The sequence below is a fragment of the Aphanomyces invadans genome (assembly GCF_000520115.1).
Source record: "Aphanomyces invadans strain NJM9701 unplaced genomic scaffold supercont1.30, whole genome shotgun sequence".
NCBI classification, from domain to species: domain Eukaryota; phylum Oomycota; class Saprolegniomycetes; order Saprolegniales; family Verrucalvaceae; genus Aphanomyces; species Aphanomyces invadans.
The window spans coordinates 588,744-601,817 of NW_008580175.1; the positions used below are offsets into that span (position 1 = coordinate 588,744).

At 55.4% G+C, this 13,074-nt stretch overlaps 5 protein-coding genes across 7 annotated transcripts; 3 read left to right on the forward strand and 2 right to left on the reverse strand.

Annotated features, from left to right (window-relative positions):
* The first annotated feature begins 86 nt into the window (after positions 1-86).
* On the forward strand, positions 87-1,712 carry H310_11299 (hypothetical protein). The gene is made up of 3 exons (XM_008877906.1): positions 87-932; positions 992-1,163; positions 1,220-1,712. Exons 1-3 carry the CDS (start codon positions 98-100, stop codon positions 1,662-1,664), a joined length of 1,452 nt encoding a protein of 483 aa, XP_008876128.1. The 5' UTR covers positions 87-97; the 3' UTR covers positions 1,665-1,712.
* An 83-nt stretch (positions 1,713-1,795) lies between these two features.
* H310_11300 (hypothetical protein) lies at positions 1,796-3,791 on the reverse strand. 3 transcript variants are annotated; one of them, XM_008877909.1, is made up of 5 exons: positions 3,738-3,791; positions 3,050-3,688; positions 2,972-3,007; positions 2,198-2,926; positions 1,796-2,101 (listed from the first exon to the last, which is right to left on the reverse strand). In XM_008877909.1, the coding sequence occupies exons 1-5, from the start codon at positions 3,754-3,756 to the stop codon at positions 1,938-1,940; spliced, it is 1,587 nt and encodes a 528-aa protein (XP_008876131.1). In that variant the 5' UTR covers positions 3,757-3,791; the 3' UTR covers positions 1,796-1,937. The 3 variants fall into 3 exon arrangements, with proteins under 3 accessions (XP_008876131.1, XP_008876129.1, XP_008876130.1); XM_008877907.1 differs by having other exon boundaries at positions 1,796-2,926; XM_008877908.1 differs by having other exon boundaries at positions 2,972-3,688.
* A 311-nt stretch (positions 3,792-4,102) lies between these two features.
* Positions 4,103-6,039, forward strand: H310_11301 (hypothetical protein). The gene is made up of 9 exons (XM_008877910.1): positions 4,103-4,142; positions 4,220-4,347; positions 4,404-4,507; positions 4,560-4,620; positions 4,684-4,813; positions 4,883-5,134; positions 5,185-5,630; positions 5,699-5,827; positions 5,881-6,039. The coding sequence occupies exons 1-9, from the start codon at positions 4,137-4,139 to the stop codon at positions 5,978-5,980; spliced, it is 1,356 nt and encodes a 451-aa protein (XP_008876132.1). The 5' UTR covers positions 4,103-4,136; the 3' UTR covers positions 5,981-6,039.
* Positions 6,040-6,313: 274 nt separating this feature from the next.
* On the forward strand, positions 6,314-8,891 carry H310_11302 (hypothetical protein). Its single transcript, XM_008877911.1, has 9 exons — positions 6,314-6,569; positions 6,629-6,774; positions 6,832-6,919; positions 6,963-7,135; positions 7,310-7,468; positions 7,511-7,729; positions 7,920-8,036; positions 8,154-8,474; positions 8,586-8,891. The coding sequence occupies exons 1-9, from the start codon at positions 6,347-6,349 to the stop codon at positions 8,841-8,843; spliced, it is 1,704 nt and encodes a 567-aa protein (XP_008876133.1). The 5' UTR covers positions 6,314-6,346; the 3' UTR covers positions 8,844-8,891.
* A 1,199-nt stretch (positions 8,892-10,090) lies between these two features.
* Positions 10,091-10,792, reverse strand: H310_11303 (hypothetical protein; the record flags this gene model as incomplete). Its single annotated transcript, XM_008877912.1, has 1 exon — positions 10,091-10,792. The coding sequence occupies one exon, from the start codon at positions 10,790-10,792 to the stop codon at positions 10,091-10,093; it is 702 nt and encodes a 233-aa protein (XP_008876134.1).
* Positions 10,793-13,074: the final 2,282 nt, after the last annotated feature.

Consider the following 13,074-nt stretch of genomic DNA (forward strand, 5'->3'; position numbering starts at 1 on the left):
TCAGGATTTTATTGCGTTTGATTGGCTATAAGATCGGCCAATCGCCTCAGCACGCTCCACCACTGGTGTCCAATATTCATTCTCGTGGCTCCCCTTAATGACGGACTTTGTGCGCGACGACAAGCCGGCCGACTTCCTCCTCCCGGACAGCGTCAAAGGATGGTTCTCCCAAATGTATACGCACATGATTGCCGGCAACATCGATGAGATGGATCGCTTGTACGACAAGGAGTTTGCTGCGTTGACCGCGAGCTACTTTAAGCAAAGTCCGTGGCCGGAACCGGACGGCGACGCCGTCATGTCGCTCGTGGACGAAGACCCCGTTTTCTTGACGTTGTATACGCAGATCTACTACCGGCACATGTTTTCCAAGCTCCAACCGACCCTCGAGTTCAACCACGCGTCGTGGGAGAATTACGTTGCGATTTTCGACGGCATTCTCGATGGCTCGCTCGTGTTGGATGCGATGCCGTCCCAGTGGCTGTTTGACATTGTCGGCGAGTTCGTGTACCAGTACCAAACGTTTTGCCAATACCGCGCCAAGCTGAAGACCGAAACGGAAGTCCCATCCATCTGGACAACTAAAGCGGTCCACTCGTATTTGCACCGGCTTGTGAAGGCTTCCAACATCAAATCTATCCTCGTCAACGGCGAGTCGGGCGACTCGACGCCATCCGCGACGAGCCTCAAGGAACTGGGATACTTTGCGCTCATCTGTCTCAGCCGCGCCCATGTTCTGACGGGCGACTACTACACAGCACTGCAGCTCTTGACCCCCATCGACTTTTCCAAGCGCGACCAGATCTACCTCAAGTCGTATTCATGCCACGTGTCAGTCTTTTATCACCTCGGATTTGCCCAGCTCATGCTCGGCGACTTTGCGTCTGCCGTTCGTTCGTTTGTCAAGATTATCTTGCAAGTCCACCGCAACCGTACGGTCGACATCCTCTTGATGGCGTCGATGAGCGGGTTGAGTCCTGTCTGTCCATAGGCGCGTATTACTCCAAGTTTGCCGACTACGACCAGGTCAACAAACTGACGGAAAAGGCGCTCGCGCTCGTCGGGATTGCCACGTACTTGGCCCCCGGCAACAACGTCGAAGATCAAGTCCATGCCTTGTTGCGTGAAAAGGTCGGCGACAAGCTGGCAGCAATTCAAAAGGGGTATGTTCGACATGCGTCACGTTGTAGCCGTCAGTCACGAATCGATCTATATGCAGCAACATGCAGGCCCTGACCGAGCTGTTTGCTGCGTCCGCCCCCAAGTTTATCCTGGCTGCCGTTGCCGCCGACGCCGAAGACGTATCCAAGGAAGCACTCGCGTTCCAGACCAAGCTCTTCTTGGAACTTGTCCACCGCCAGTCGTCGTTGCCAGCGCTCCGATCGTACATCAAGCTGTACCGATCGATCGAAGCAGCCAAGTTGGCCCGATTCCGGTCGTCGGATGCACCAGAATCAACGGTCGCGTCGGTTGTCGCCGAGTGCATGCACCTCAAGGTCGTGTCCGATTTAGTCAACTCGGACGTCCACTTTTACCTCTCGAACGACCTGATCAAGATCGACGAACAGAAGCGCGAGCAGCGCAACGGCCTGTACTTTTTGAGCCAAATCGCCAAGCTCCAGCGGGTCGTCGACACTTGCCACGCGTCGGCGACGCAACTTTAGACGGCACAGGATGGGATAAAGGATACGCAGTGTTTGTATGGATGGCGGCGCTTGTTGAGATGACTTGGACCAGAGGCCCGTTCGTTCCAACGTCACCAGGCTGCATCAACTTGTCAGCATTCCAGTCGGCTACCACGGTGGGTTGTCTACTGCTTCGATGTGTCGCAGTGGAGCGCGGGTCGGTGCATATATTCTTTCAAACTCGTGCACGAGAACGGGGAAAGCATGTTTTTTCACCAAAAGCGACGCCAAAAGATGGCGGCGGCGTTCGCATTATATGGACCGACCAGTCGCGGAAGGTGGTGGCTGCACTGGATGGAGAGCAAGGAGCTTGACCTTGGCGCCGACAAGAACCGAGTTGGTGTATTGGTTCATGTGAGCTTGGTACGCTTCTCGTTGTCGGGGCGATGGCGGCAGCGACTTGGGGCTAACCATACCTACAACGCAAGCGGAGGTCGATGTGCACATGCGATGCGTCGACGCTGGGAAATGGTAGAGCTCCACCAATGCGGACGTGCAGGAACTACACGTACCCGGTCGTTTGTCGTCCCAGCGATTCGGGTGCACGACGACGTGGAATGCATTCGTCGACACGTTCGTGTGCATGAGAAGCCGCATGAACTTGACGATGCGATCCGGTACGACGCTCGATCCTTCTCGGTACGATACGACTACAGATTGATAGCTACCACTGGCAAGATCGCTCGTTGCATGACTTGGTGATGCCGTCGCGGTGGTGTACGGCGACCGCGGTGGATTCGTGGGTGTACCGATCGGTGTCTGGGAGCCGGCCCCCCACAGGCCAAGGCGTTGGAGCGTTTGCCGAAGCCGGAGTTCCATGTCTGACAGAAGAAATGCACTTGCCGTTGCCCCGGCTGTCCACGGTGTGAGCGATGTGAGTGTGTCTTGGAGGGTTTTGCTGCGAGAGATGTATTGGGTCACCATGGCTTGGGTTGGGCCGAGCAGGGTCGACACGAGCGTCGATGCTCTGGGACATTGGCTGGATCGATGTTGGCCTTGCACATGGCAACGGCGGCAGCGGTGCTGTGCTGTGTCATGGTGGGCGCCACCGCAAAGACCACAATTGTAGTCTGGTGGGGTCAAATCCGCGTCAGGAGCTTGGCGTGGTGATGGTGTCGCTATAGCTGGCGCAGGGCAATGGCCCGATCGGTGGTCTCCCTGAGTGTGGCACCGCCGACAACGGTGACGGGCTGTGTTGTGGTGTGTGCTGCCGCAAAACGTGCACGCACATGAGGATTGAGCTAGGGTTCAAGTGAGGTTGGCCATTCAGCTAGAGAATGTAGAACCAGAAGCCGAAGCTGGCGAGTGTGTAGTCGTGGCATCTAGAAATGTAGTTGGCATTGACGAGGTAGGTTGTGGCGCACCTGCGGAGACATTTATGAGGTCTGTAGATGTACTGTCGCTTTGCTGCGTAAACTCCAACACAGGTTTCGAAGAAGGTGCGACTTGGCTGCCCCACGACACTGCGACGTCATATATCGAGATCCCGCACGAGCTGTGTTGTCCGCGCGCGTAGCAATTCACGCAGCAGTGGTCGTTGGTAGAGTGACCAGTCGGGATGGTGCCGCAGAAGGAGCAGTCAAGGACGAAGGGTGAGGCAACGGGGCATTTCGCGGTCGTGTGTACACCCACACGATGACATATTCGGCATAAGTGGTGGGCGGTGTCATGGGTTGTGTAGCGGTGGCAGATACTGCAATACATGACAGCCCAGGATGCGTCCAACGCGACCGGAGCATACGCACGCGACCGCAGCTTTGCGAGGACGTCACGAACACGACCACCAGTGGCAGCGTCCAATGCATAAATCTTGTCCATGATGTCTCCAAGGTACCATGCGCCCATGACGTGTGAGAATGGGGACGACGTCGATACGGTCGGCGTCGACATGACTGCAGCATGCGCTTCGTCGTATTCGCTGGTTTCCTCGTCCTCGTAGGCACTGCTGGTACTGCTGTTCGTGTGCGGTGGAGAGAACGTGTCAAATGTGATCGAGATTCCATCTACTCCATGCAGTCAAATGCCTGTAGTCGTCATGGAGGGAGTCGTCACCTGGAAATGAACCGTCCATCCCGACACTGCGACAAAATCCATCGCACAACGCCCATCACTACAACACTCCATATCCCCTTCAAGGCGTTTTTAAAACAAAGGAATGATGGTCACACACACTGTTCCAGCAAAATTAAAATCGTTGAAAGTGGATTTGATCCATTGGACGGGGAACGAGTGTGAAAATCCATCCATGGTTTTTTTATTCCACTCTCCAGGTTTTTAAAATGAATTTCAAATCCTATGACAAGACGATGCCGGCATTTTAAACAGCAGAAATCAGACATCCGGATCTCACCCATTTTATCCGGAAAACCATCCGTTTTGGACCCGCATCAACCCCAGGTTTTGGGCAGCGGTTTCGGCATAATTGAAAAGAACCCCGTGACGAGAGACGACATGCCGGTACGACGAGTAGATGCGCGCAAAGTTCCACTGGACGAAGAGATGGAGTGCATGCGGTTGATTGTGTATGCCTGTAGTTTACAGCTTCCGACGGAACGCAGTTCGAGGACCGCGACCAGTGGCGCAAGTACGAGTTCGAGACCAACTACACGTTCAAAAACAAGAAAGATGAGACGTTGATCAAGGCGCCGGGGCAAATCCAGGGGTACGAATATGTCCGACTAGCCGTCGCGATGGACGAACTGATCGACGGACCGACAGACAACCGTTTGACGTGGCCGACTTGGAGAACTGCCAAGTGTATCTCCTTGACCACTCGGATCAAGTACAGGTCGACAACTTGGTGAACTGTCGCGTGTACATCGGTAGGTTCTATCGTTATTCCACGACATCGTATATATCTCAAATTTCTCGCAGGACCGAGCTCTGAGAGCGTGTTTGTGCGCAATTGTACCAACTGCTTCTTCACGATTGCATGGTGCGATGAGCATATGCAGACATGCCCTACCCAATTCGATCTGATCATCGTTGTTCCTTGCAGCAAGCAGCTCCGCACCCGTGACTGCTCATCGATCCAAGTGTCCTTGTATACTTTGACCGACCCCATCATTGAAACGTCGTCGAACGTTGTGTTTTCGACATTCAATGCAGCGTACCATGGGCTTCGCCAAGTACGTGAGCCCCTGCAGTAATCGATCCCCCCATGCCGTTGAACTCACCGGCAACGATACTTGACGTAGCAATTCGAGGCCGCGCACTTGGAGCCCGAAAACAACCATTGGGCTCAAGTGTACGACTTCAACGACCCGAATAAGACGAACGAGAACTGGACATTAAACCATGACACCGTCGAGCCGTGGGTCATTCCCCTGGACCAATTTGTACAGTCTCCTGAGAGCTTGGGTCCGCTGGAGAACCCTGTGCCGGCGAATTCCACTCCCATCATTGCTCACGATTCGTCGTTGCAATCCTTCTCGATCAATACGTCGCAGGTACTATTCACACTTCTTCTGTCAGTTTGTGACTTGTCCGACTCGCGCAGGAAGCTGCGACCGCCGCCGTCGACGCGGCAACCGCCTCCTTCGAAGCCCCACCAGCCTCATACGAAGACGAGTTCGTCCCTGCTCCTCATGCTACCGACGCGTCGTTCTATGACGTGACGCCATCAACTGAACCGGTGTACAGCACCCCGTCACCAGTGTACGAAGCGCCGCAACCGGTGTACGAAGTCCCGCAACCGGTGTATGAACAACCCCCGCAGCCGGTGTTCAACACGCCGATGGGTGAAGCTGTCGTTCCACCGCCAGCTCCTGCTCACAGCTGGCCCGCGCTGAATGAGTTCGAAGCCAAGTTGGCCGCGGAGGTGGAAGCGAAGCGTGTCGAGGAAGAGCGATTGATCCGTGATGTGCGAAGCAAGGCCGAGGAAGAGTTAGACAAGTACTATGGCGATCGCACCGACAAGTTGGCGCATCGTGCAGCAACAAACCGGTAACGAAAGCATCACGATCCCAAACGACGGACGATGACGTCCTGACGACATGAATGGGCAAACGCAGGGAATTGGAGGAAGAAAAGAAGAAGTCCCAAGAGTTGTTGGCGGAAATGGCGTCGGAGAAGCCGTGGAATCGAGTCACAGACTTGGTCGACACGAACGTTGCGGTCAAGCCCAAAACGGACGCAGGAGCGTACGTTCGCCCGATGCACTCGAATGATGTGATCATAAAAGTGCATGCTACAGGGGCCCGAAGGACGCGGGCGATGACATGTTCGACACGTCGCGGATGCGCAGTCTCTTGCTGCAGCTCAAGAACACGGGCGGGCCCGAGAGCTCTCGTTGAGATGTGGGGCGAAAACCCTTGAAAATAGATAACCTTCCGAAACAAATCACCTGAGAGAACGTCGTGAAAATTATGGTATGGAGGGACTCTTGGAATTGATAATCGTGTACAGAAATGGGATGGAAACAGTGAGCTATAGTCCTCACGCGACCGAGCCATGCAGACTAACGCGCGTCGAACTCACGCTGCGAAACTTCTCGATCGCACCGAATGGTGCAAACATTGCCAAACAGGGTTGGCAACGAGCGGCAGATGCATAGGGCGTAGTGCCTGTGAGAATGAATACTTGGGTCGGTCATCCACCAATCAGCGGCCGAGCCGCATGTTCCGACACCGCGAGTGGCCAGTTCGACGGCCGCTGTCACCATGCAGGCGCCGCACCGGGACTCGGACGGGTCGGACTTGACGCCGATGCTCGAATCCAGTCGATCCATGCTCTGTGAACCAGACACGCTGCTCCGGTCGCCTCCCCTAGGACCAAAACCATTGCAGCGTGTGCGCGAAGATGCCGCGCTTCGCTCGTCGATCGCACCCGACACCACAGTCCGGCAATCTTCGCGCGGACCGTCGACCGGCCAACTTGCAAGCAGTAAGCACACAGTCTTCTGAAGCAAGTTCTGACAGTGGCCGTGATGGACGCTGTGGTAGCCTTTGGTGTGAAGGAGCCGGAGAAGTTAGCAGAGGACATTGCAAACGCAGCGGTCCGTCGCGGGTTTGTGCGCATTTACTTCGAGAACTCCAACTTTACATCAAGCACCGTGCTTCGTGTGGAAGAGCACACGAGTGTCCTGGAGGTTCTCCATCCCCATGTGCCTTCCATCGACTCTCGTCCTCACTTGTCATGTCGTCAGGTCCGGCAAATCATGGCAAACAAAATGCGCCTGTCGTCGAAACAACAAGCACACCACGCGATCCTCATGTTGTACGTCAACAGCAAGGGTACGCTCTGCCGCGACATGAGCAGTCTCATCATTCCATCCAGGGTCGTCCATGTCGGCGCGTACTCTCAAAGACAACGAATTCATCTACCAAGTGCAGGAAGCCATCCATTCGGAGCGCCAGTCCGTGCCCGAGATCGTTGCGAACGAAGTGTCCGGCCCCGTGCGTGCCAAACCACGACATCGCGCCAGGCAAACGCTCAAATTTATTTTCAAGGTATCGTTTCCAGCGCCTCGAGTCGTTTTGTCTTTACATCGCCACCGAATGTCTTTTCTGAGCAATTACACGGCACTTCTCTCAAACGTTGTTTGAACCCTTTGCATCTTGAGCCTGCTGCCTTGATGCTTCACGGGACCGTCGGTTGGATGGTTATATGATGAGAACATGTAGGACATTCGCGGCAAACCCATCGACCTCGAAGCCGAACTCGAGCTCACCCCCAACTACTCGAACCCAACATCAGCCCTAAGTCAATATGGCCACCCAAACCAGCACAACATGGCCGCATCACAGGACACGGTGTTTCTTCTACCGCAAAAGCTCGGGCTGGTGCGATTCGAAATAAAGGAGCCTGCGTCAACGTCGTTGTAGGGTCTTCGCGCCGGGACGTTAAAAAAAGCGAGTTTGAAAGATGCCAACGTGTGGCGGTCGCGGTGGTTTGTCCTCAAGGACGATAAGCTGTACTATTGCAAGAGCGAATTCAACCAGCGCGACATCACAGCGATCCCGCTTCTCAACGCCCAGATCGTAAAACAGGACGCCCTCGTCCCACACTGTTTCGAGCTCCATACAAGTCGACGCGTGTACCGGGTACGCCGACCCTTTCATCGCGACTGTCGATATCGACAAACCACGCTGCTGCTGCTGCTGCTGCTGCTGCTGCTGCCGTGAGTTTGTCGATAGTGGTGTTCAGGCCCGGAGTGGGGTCCAAGGTGAAGCATGGCGTTGTGTTTGCGTGGCGTGTCGTCGCGAGAATGTGCCTGACGTGATCTTTCGACAGTTTTGCTCGGCCACGGACGACAGCATGATGGCATGGATACACGCGCTGCACCGGGAAATTCGCCTGGCTGCGGAGAACCAAATGCTGACAAAGGCCGAGAGCTTCATCGTCGACGAGGTACTCGTCCCATTCCTTCTCTCGTGTCATTCGCCGTGTGTTGCTGTGCCAATGCCTTGCCCGTGGGGATGCTTTGTAAAACAACAACAACGTCATGGCGACTGTGGACGGTGGTAGGCGGTGACGACGTGTGAACGCAATCAAGATCGAACTCCGTTTGCCGTGTCGGGAATCTTGGGCTACCCCGCGCTGCGCAAGATGTTTCGCGACTTTATGGCGAGCGAGTCCATGGCGAGTGTGATTTTACTCGACACGTGGGCCGAATGCGATCTCTTTCGTCGCAATGGCCTCGTTCGGTTTCAATCGCAACTCCAGCAACAACAACTGCAACACCAGCAACTCAACCAAATGCCCAACCACGCTGTGTCTTCATTCGCCGCGGGAAGTGCCCAGGACGAATGGGACCACGTCAAACGATTGCTTCTCCAGTACATTCCGGTAAGAACCGAAGAGTTGACCGCTCCCTCTCCTGCGTGTGCAGTTTGGAAAGAGTTGTGTGGTCGGGACGTGGAAGTGCGTTGGTTTGACAGCCGGACGGTGTGGCCCTAGGCGGCACAAAAAGCCGGCGCGCACCTCCAAACCTCGGACATCGACCTGTGTCGGCAGTCTCTCCATGACAACCAAAAGCACAGACGCCTGTCGATCGCAATGGACCACGACAACAGCCACGTGACGGACTTTCCGTCGCCAAATCTGTTTTTGAACGTCCAGCAAGACATTCTTCGCGCCCTCGAAGAAGGACCGTTCCAGCGGTACATTGCCGGCCGCGGCTACACGCGAATCATCGATCGTACGATTCGACGATAGAGATGGATAACATGAGCGTTGTGGTGGCCGAAACATGGGGATTGGCGTGCGCGAATATGCTGCATTGTGCATCTCTCGCAAATCGAACCCGATCACCATGTTTGGTAGATTGACGGGGCGTAGCGTAGTGAAAACCATCCACAAAAAGGAGGGCGGCTTGGTGATGCCAGGATGTTTAAAGCCCGAGCGCACTACATGGATGTAATCATGATTCTGTTGCATGCAAACAGCAGCCAGGCCACCGATACACGCTGTGCGCTCTGGCATGGGCATCGAAGCCGTCGAGGTTCGACTTCCCCCCCTCAGTACGCTACTTTGATGTCCATGAGGAGCCCGGGCGTGGTGTCGCGCCCTCCAAACTTGGCAGTGTAGAACGCCCATTTCGTGGCTTGGAACGTGGGGCTGCCACTGAGGACGACAACGTCATCGTCCAGCGCAGGCACGTCCGAGCTTTGTGGCGTACGCATTTCACCTTTACGTGGACTGGGGCAGTCGGGAGGCTAACCCACATTCGTGTTCGCACCGGTTGGAAAGACATGTTCGCGACGTACGACCGCAGAGAGCAACTCACGACGCGGCAGGGTTCATTTCCCCCATGTCGGACGCGAAGTGTACATTGAGTTGGTGGTGTTGCTGTCGTACCTAGGCATTCATCCCACAAGTGCATTTGCCTGCCAACGATGCCACCTTGACAATTCCTTGGAGGACACATCGCTGTACGACAGCTCAAACACTGACAAGCACCCACCAGCCAGCACCTGTGCTTTTATGCTATTGCTTCAACCCCACTTGACCAGATATCATTCCAGCGTCGACGCGTTCGGGCTGTAGCGATGACTGGGCGGCCCAAGGGAAGCGTACCATACACCTGCGGCAACCCCCACTCGATGCCGTGGCTGTGGCATCGCGTTGGCCTCATCTTGGCCTCCATCCTGCCCCTCCTCAGATTTCGCGAACGCTCTATTCCACATGACCTGTGTTGTTGACGCGCCGGCACAATCGCATGTCGCAAACGTTATCGAATGTCGCTGGCCGCCCCGGTAATATCCGTGTGGTGGCCACGATTTCGCCCAGGTCGGGGAGATTCTGCCAGCAACGAGTTTTCACGTAGGAATGTGTTGGCAGGCCCCAACCGCTGTCGCATTCAGTTCAAGCAGCTCGGCGTCGAGAAGGTGCGCATTGCCCGGAGCAGACAACCTCGCTTCGCCTGAATACACAAATATGTATTGATCGATACAAGCCCAAGTTCAAATGTCGCCGAGGAGGTCGAAGATGTTGTGCAGCACGGTGGTGCCGTGGCAATAATGCGGTGATGCCCACTGTGGCGCCGCCGTGACGGGCTGTGGTGTTTCCATGCCGTGGATCAGTTGCATCAGCGACAGCGGTTGAAGGGGAATATGAGTGTCGAGCTGTGAAACGTCAGTCGTCGAGTCGATCGAGACGAGCGGCGTTGTCAGCAGAGATGCCGGGGCTTTCTTAACCGTGAATGTGGCGTTGTCGCCCCACAGCGACATCATATTGATGCCATTCTTCGAAGGGTACGCGGTCGGAGACAGCTTCCCCGACATGCGATGGCGCTGACAGAACCCCCCCGCTCTCGCATGCGCTGTGCAGCCGGAGAACTTGCATTGCCGCCCTCCGCCGTGCTTGACACAGCGCTGTCGGGCCTGCGCGGGCTGCGGACACCCAGGTTCGATGCACAGTTTCTTGGTTGCGCCGTGCTTGTAGCACACGTTGTCAAAGCGAGCGCGTAGTGAGCAGCCGTCGACCGCACATTCCTTCTTGGCACCGTGGCGGCAACAAAGCTGCCGTGCGTATGCTTGGTTGGTGCAGCTGTCGATGATGCACATGCCGCGGTGGCGGTGAAGCTTACACCGCCACGTGTTGGGGATGGCCGTGTCATGGCATCCTTGGATGAGGCACGTTCGCAGGAGCGAGTCGTTCGGCATGTGCGCAGAGCAACCACCGACACTGAGGCGGAGAAATTGATTTTGGTTGACGCCGGAGTGGCCACCGTCCGGGCCGTCTGGGTCGGCCCCACACTCGCCCAGCAGAGAACATTACATGTCTCGGGTGCATGTCTCGCAAGTGGAGTAAGGGAAGATGCGGGGGGGTTACCCTCCCTTCCGTAAAACCAAGCCAATCCCGCCAGCACTTCGGACAGGTCATCGCAACGACCGGCTCCGAGTCAGGTTGCTAATTCTTGGCTTGAGCGTGATGATTTTTCACGGCCGCTGTGATGGCGCTTGGATTCCCAGCGGGCATTCATCTGGCACCAGCAACGACCTCCAACGACTCGCAGCCTGCACAAATGTGAACAGCGCTCAATAACCCTAGCTTACAGTGGACAATCTACCCACGATCCCCTCAAGTTGAAAAGGGGGACAAAGACGTTTTCGTTCGAGGTAGAGCACTTTCCCTCCGCCTACCCCCAGGGAATTACAAAAACATCACGCAAACGAACAAGACGCAAAGAGATGGCGTCTGTTCGACCGGTTGGTTTGAGTTCTTGCCGGCTGTCGGTTGTTCGTACCCGAGGGTTCGACAACGGAGGACGTGCTGCACTTCATTGAGAATAGAAGTCCAGCGAATGATAGAATCCAACCCCGCTTGGCGTATCGACGGGACTTTCAAGCGATGGTGATGCTGCAGTGGCGTACATCGTTGTGTTCCAAGGCAAACAGCAACACGTTGTTTGAGATCCATCGGGATCGTCGCCACAAGAGTGGCCAAAGCAATCGAGTAGCGTTGGCACAGTCCACTACTCGACATGAAGGTCATGGAGTACTCCATCCTGGTGCACAGGCCGAGGCTTTCGTGTTCGTGCAGGGGGTCTGCGCCAGCCTCGACACTTCACGAAGTTGGTGCTCAGCGACATGGAGTCGACATGCTGAAAACCCACGTTGTGCAGGCGAGCGCGGGGGTGTATTCGTCCACTGGCACACATTGCCTGGAGGTGTTATGGCGGCAGCACAAACTGGCGACCATCGGTTCGACATAGTCATTGCACATGTCGCAGTGCCCAAGCTTCGTTGACGGCCTGCGACAGGACTAGGTGAATCGCTATGGTTTGTGACGACCTATGGATGGTGAATGGCTGTGGTGAGGTTTCCGTTGTCGCGTCGTGAACAATCCCGTGGTCGATTGCCACCTTTTTCCCATGATGGACTAGTGCTGAAGCAGACAATTCGTGACGAGTTTGCACATCATCATGGTTGTAAGACCACGACCATTGGAGCCCTTGTAGTGTGTGCTTTGGGCGCCATGTATACTTGCGTGGCAAGCATTTGCCTTGGTGCCAAGTGAGTCCTCGAATACCATTGCATCGAGTATGTATGCATCGCATGGCTATCAACACGAGGTTCGTACAATTACCAATCACGGTCGTGGTAGCTGACGTTGTAACGTTACCCTCGTCACGTGCCACGGCCTCGAGTGGTCGACAAAACGTCAAGCGAGTGGCAACGACAGTTTACAATGTGGTGTTGCCTTCTGCATATCTGTCCTTGGTCTGCGCGTACATTCCGCCGTATTTGGCGCCCCAACTCTTGCCGACAGCAGCATCATGGGGAGAAGGACGAAGACTTATAACACGAGGCATGACGAGGTCAGCCCATGCCATGTCGACTTCTCAGTGCGTTATTCAGCTAAGTTATTCATTCATGACGATCACCATACTCACAGCACCTCCTTGCTCGCAGCTGGACGAGTTCCGTTGGCTGGCGAAACGTTGTATGAGATCGTTGGTCGCGTGTATCCTCCAGGATGGCGTGGAACGCCATCCTGGAGGACTATGCACCGATTTATTCGTTGGGTTGATCGAGTTCGTATCAAATGCGAAAGCGGTCGCCGACCTCGCAATTATCTTCGGCACCACACATACAACTACTCTAGTCGCGCATCCTCCGCAAAATGCGTGGCCAAGCTGTGGAAATGAGATTGGCAGGTTGTGATGAATCGGTCGCACTCGTCGCTGGAACTAGGGATTCGACAGTGGAAATGTGCACTTGCACCGCTAATGGCATCGGTTTGATGTGGTCGGCTCAGGAATCGACCATCCAAACTTTCGCGATGACGGTGTAGTGCGGATCGGCAGTCGCACGCCGATCCAGGGGTTGTCGGAAAGCGTGACGGGCTACCGCAAACCTCAGACCCAAATGTTCGCAGCCAATAGAGGCCACTGGGCCTTGCCCAAAGGCGACCCCTCACCCTCGACAACCCTTGCGAGGGT

Coding starts and splice junctions, on each gene's coding strand:
- H310_11299 (XM_008877906.1), top strand. CDS start 98: ATGACGGACTTTGTGCGCGACGACAAGCCGGCCGACTTCCTCCTCCCG. Junction 933..991: donor CTTGCAAGTCCACCGCAACC/GTACGGTCGACA, acceptor GTCTGTCCATAG/GCGCGTATTACTCCAAGTTT. Junction 1,164..1,219: donor CTGGCAGCAATTCAAAAGGG/GTATGTTCGACA, acceptor ATCTATATGCAG/CAACATGCAGGCCCTGACCG.
- H310_11300 (XM_008877907.1), bottom strand. Junction 3,008..3,049: donor CCTCATAAATGTCTCCGCAG/GTGCGCCACAAC, acceptor CTACATTTCTAG/ATGCCACGACTACACACTCG. Junction 2,927..2,971: donor CTCGCCAGCTTCGGCTTCTG/GTTCTACATTCT, acceptor CTTGAACCCTAG/CTCAATCCTCATGTGCGTGC.
- H310_11301 (XM_008877910.1), top strand. Junction 4,348..4,403: donor GCGCCGGGGCAAATCCAGGG/GTACGAATATGT, acceptor ACGGACCGACAG/ACAACCGTTTGACGTGGCCG. Junction 5,135..5,184: donor TCTCGATCAATACGTCGCAG/GTACTATTCACA, acceptor CGACTCGCGCAG/GAAGCTGCGACCGCCGCCGT.
- H310_11302 (XM_008877911.1), top strand. CDS start 6,347: ATGCAGGCGCCGCACCGGGACTCGGACGGGTCGGACTTGACGCCGATG. Junction 7,136..7,309: donor CGCTCAAATTTATTTTCAAG/GTATCGTTTCCA, acceptor GAGAACATGTAG/GACATTCGCGGCAAACCCAT. Junction 8,475..8,585: donor TGCTTCTCCAGTACATTCCG/GTAAGAACCGAA, acceptor GTGTGGCCCTAG/GCGGCACAAAAAGCCGGCGC.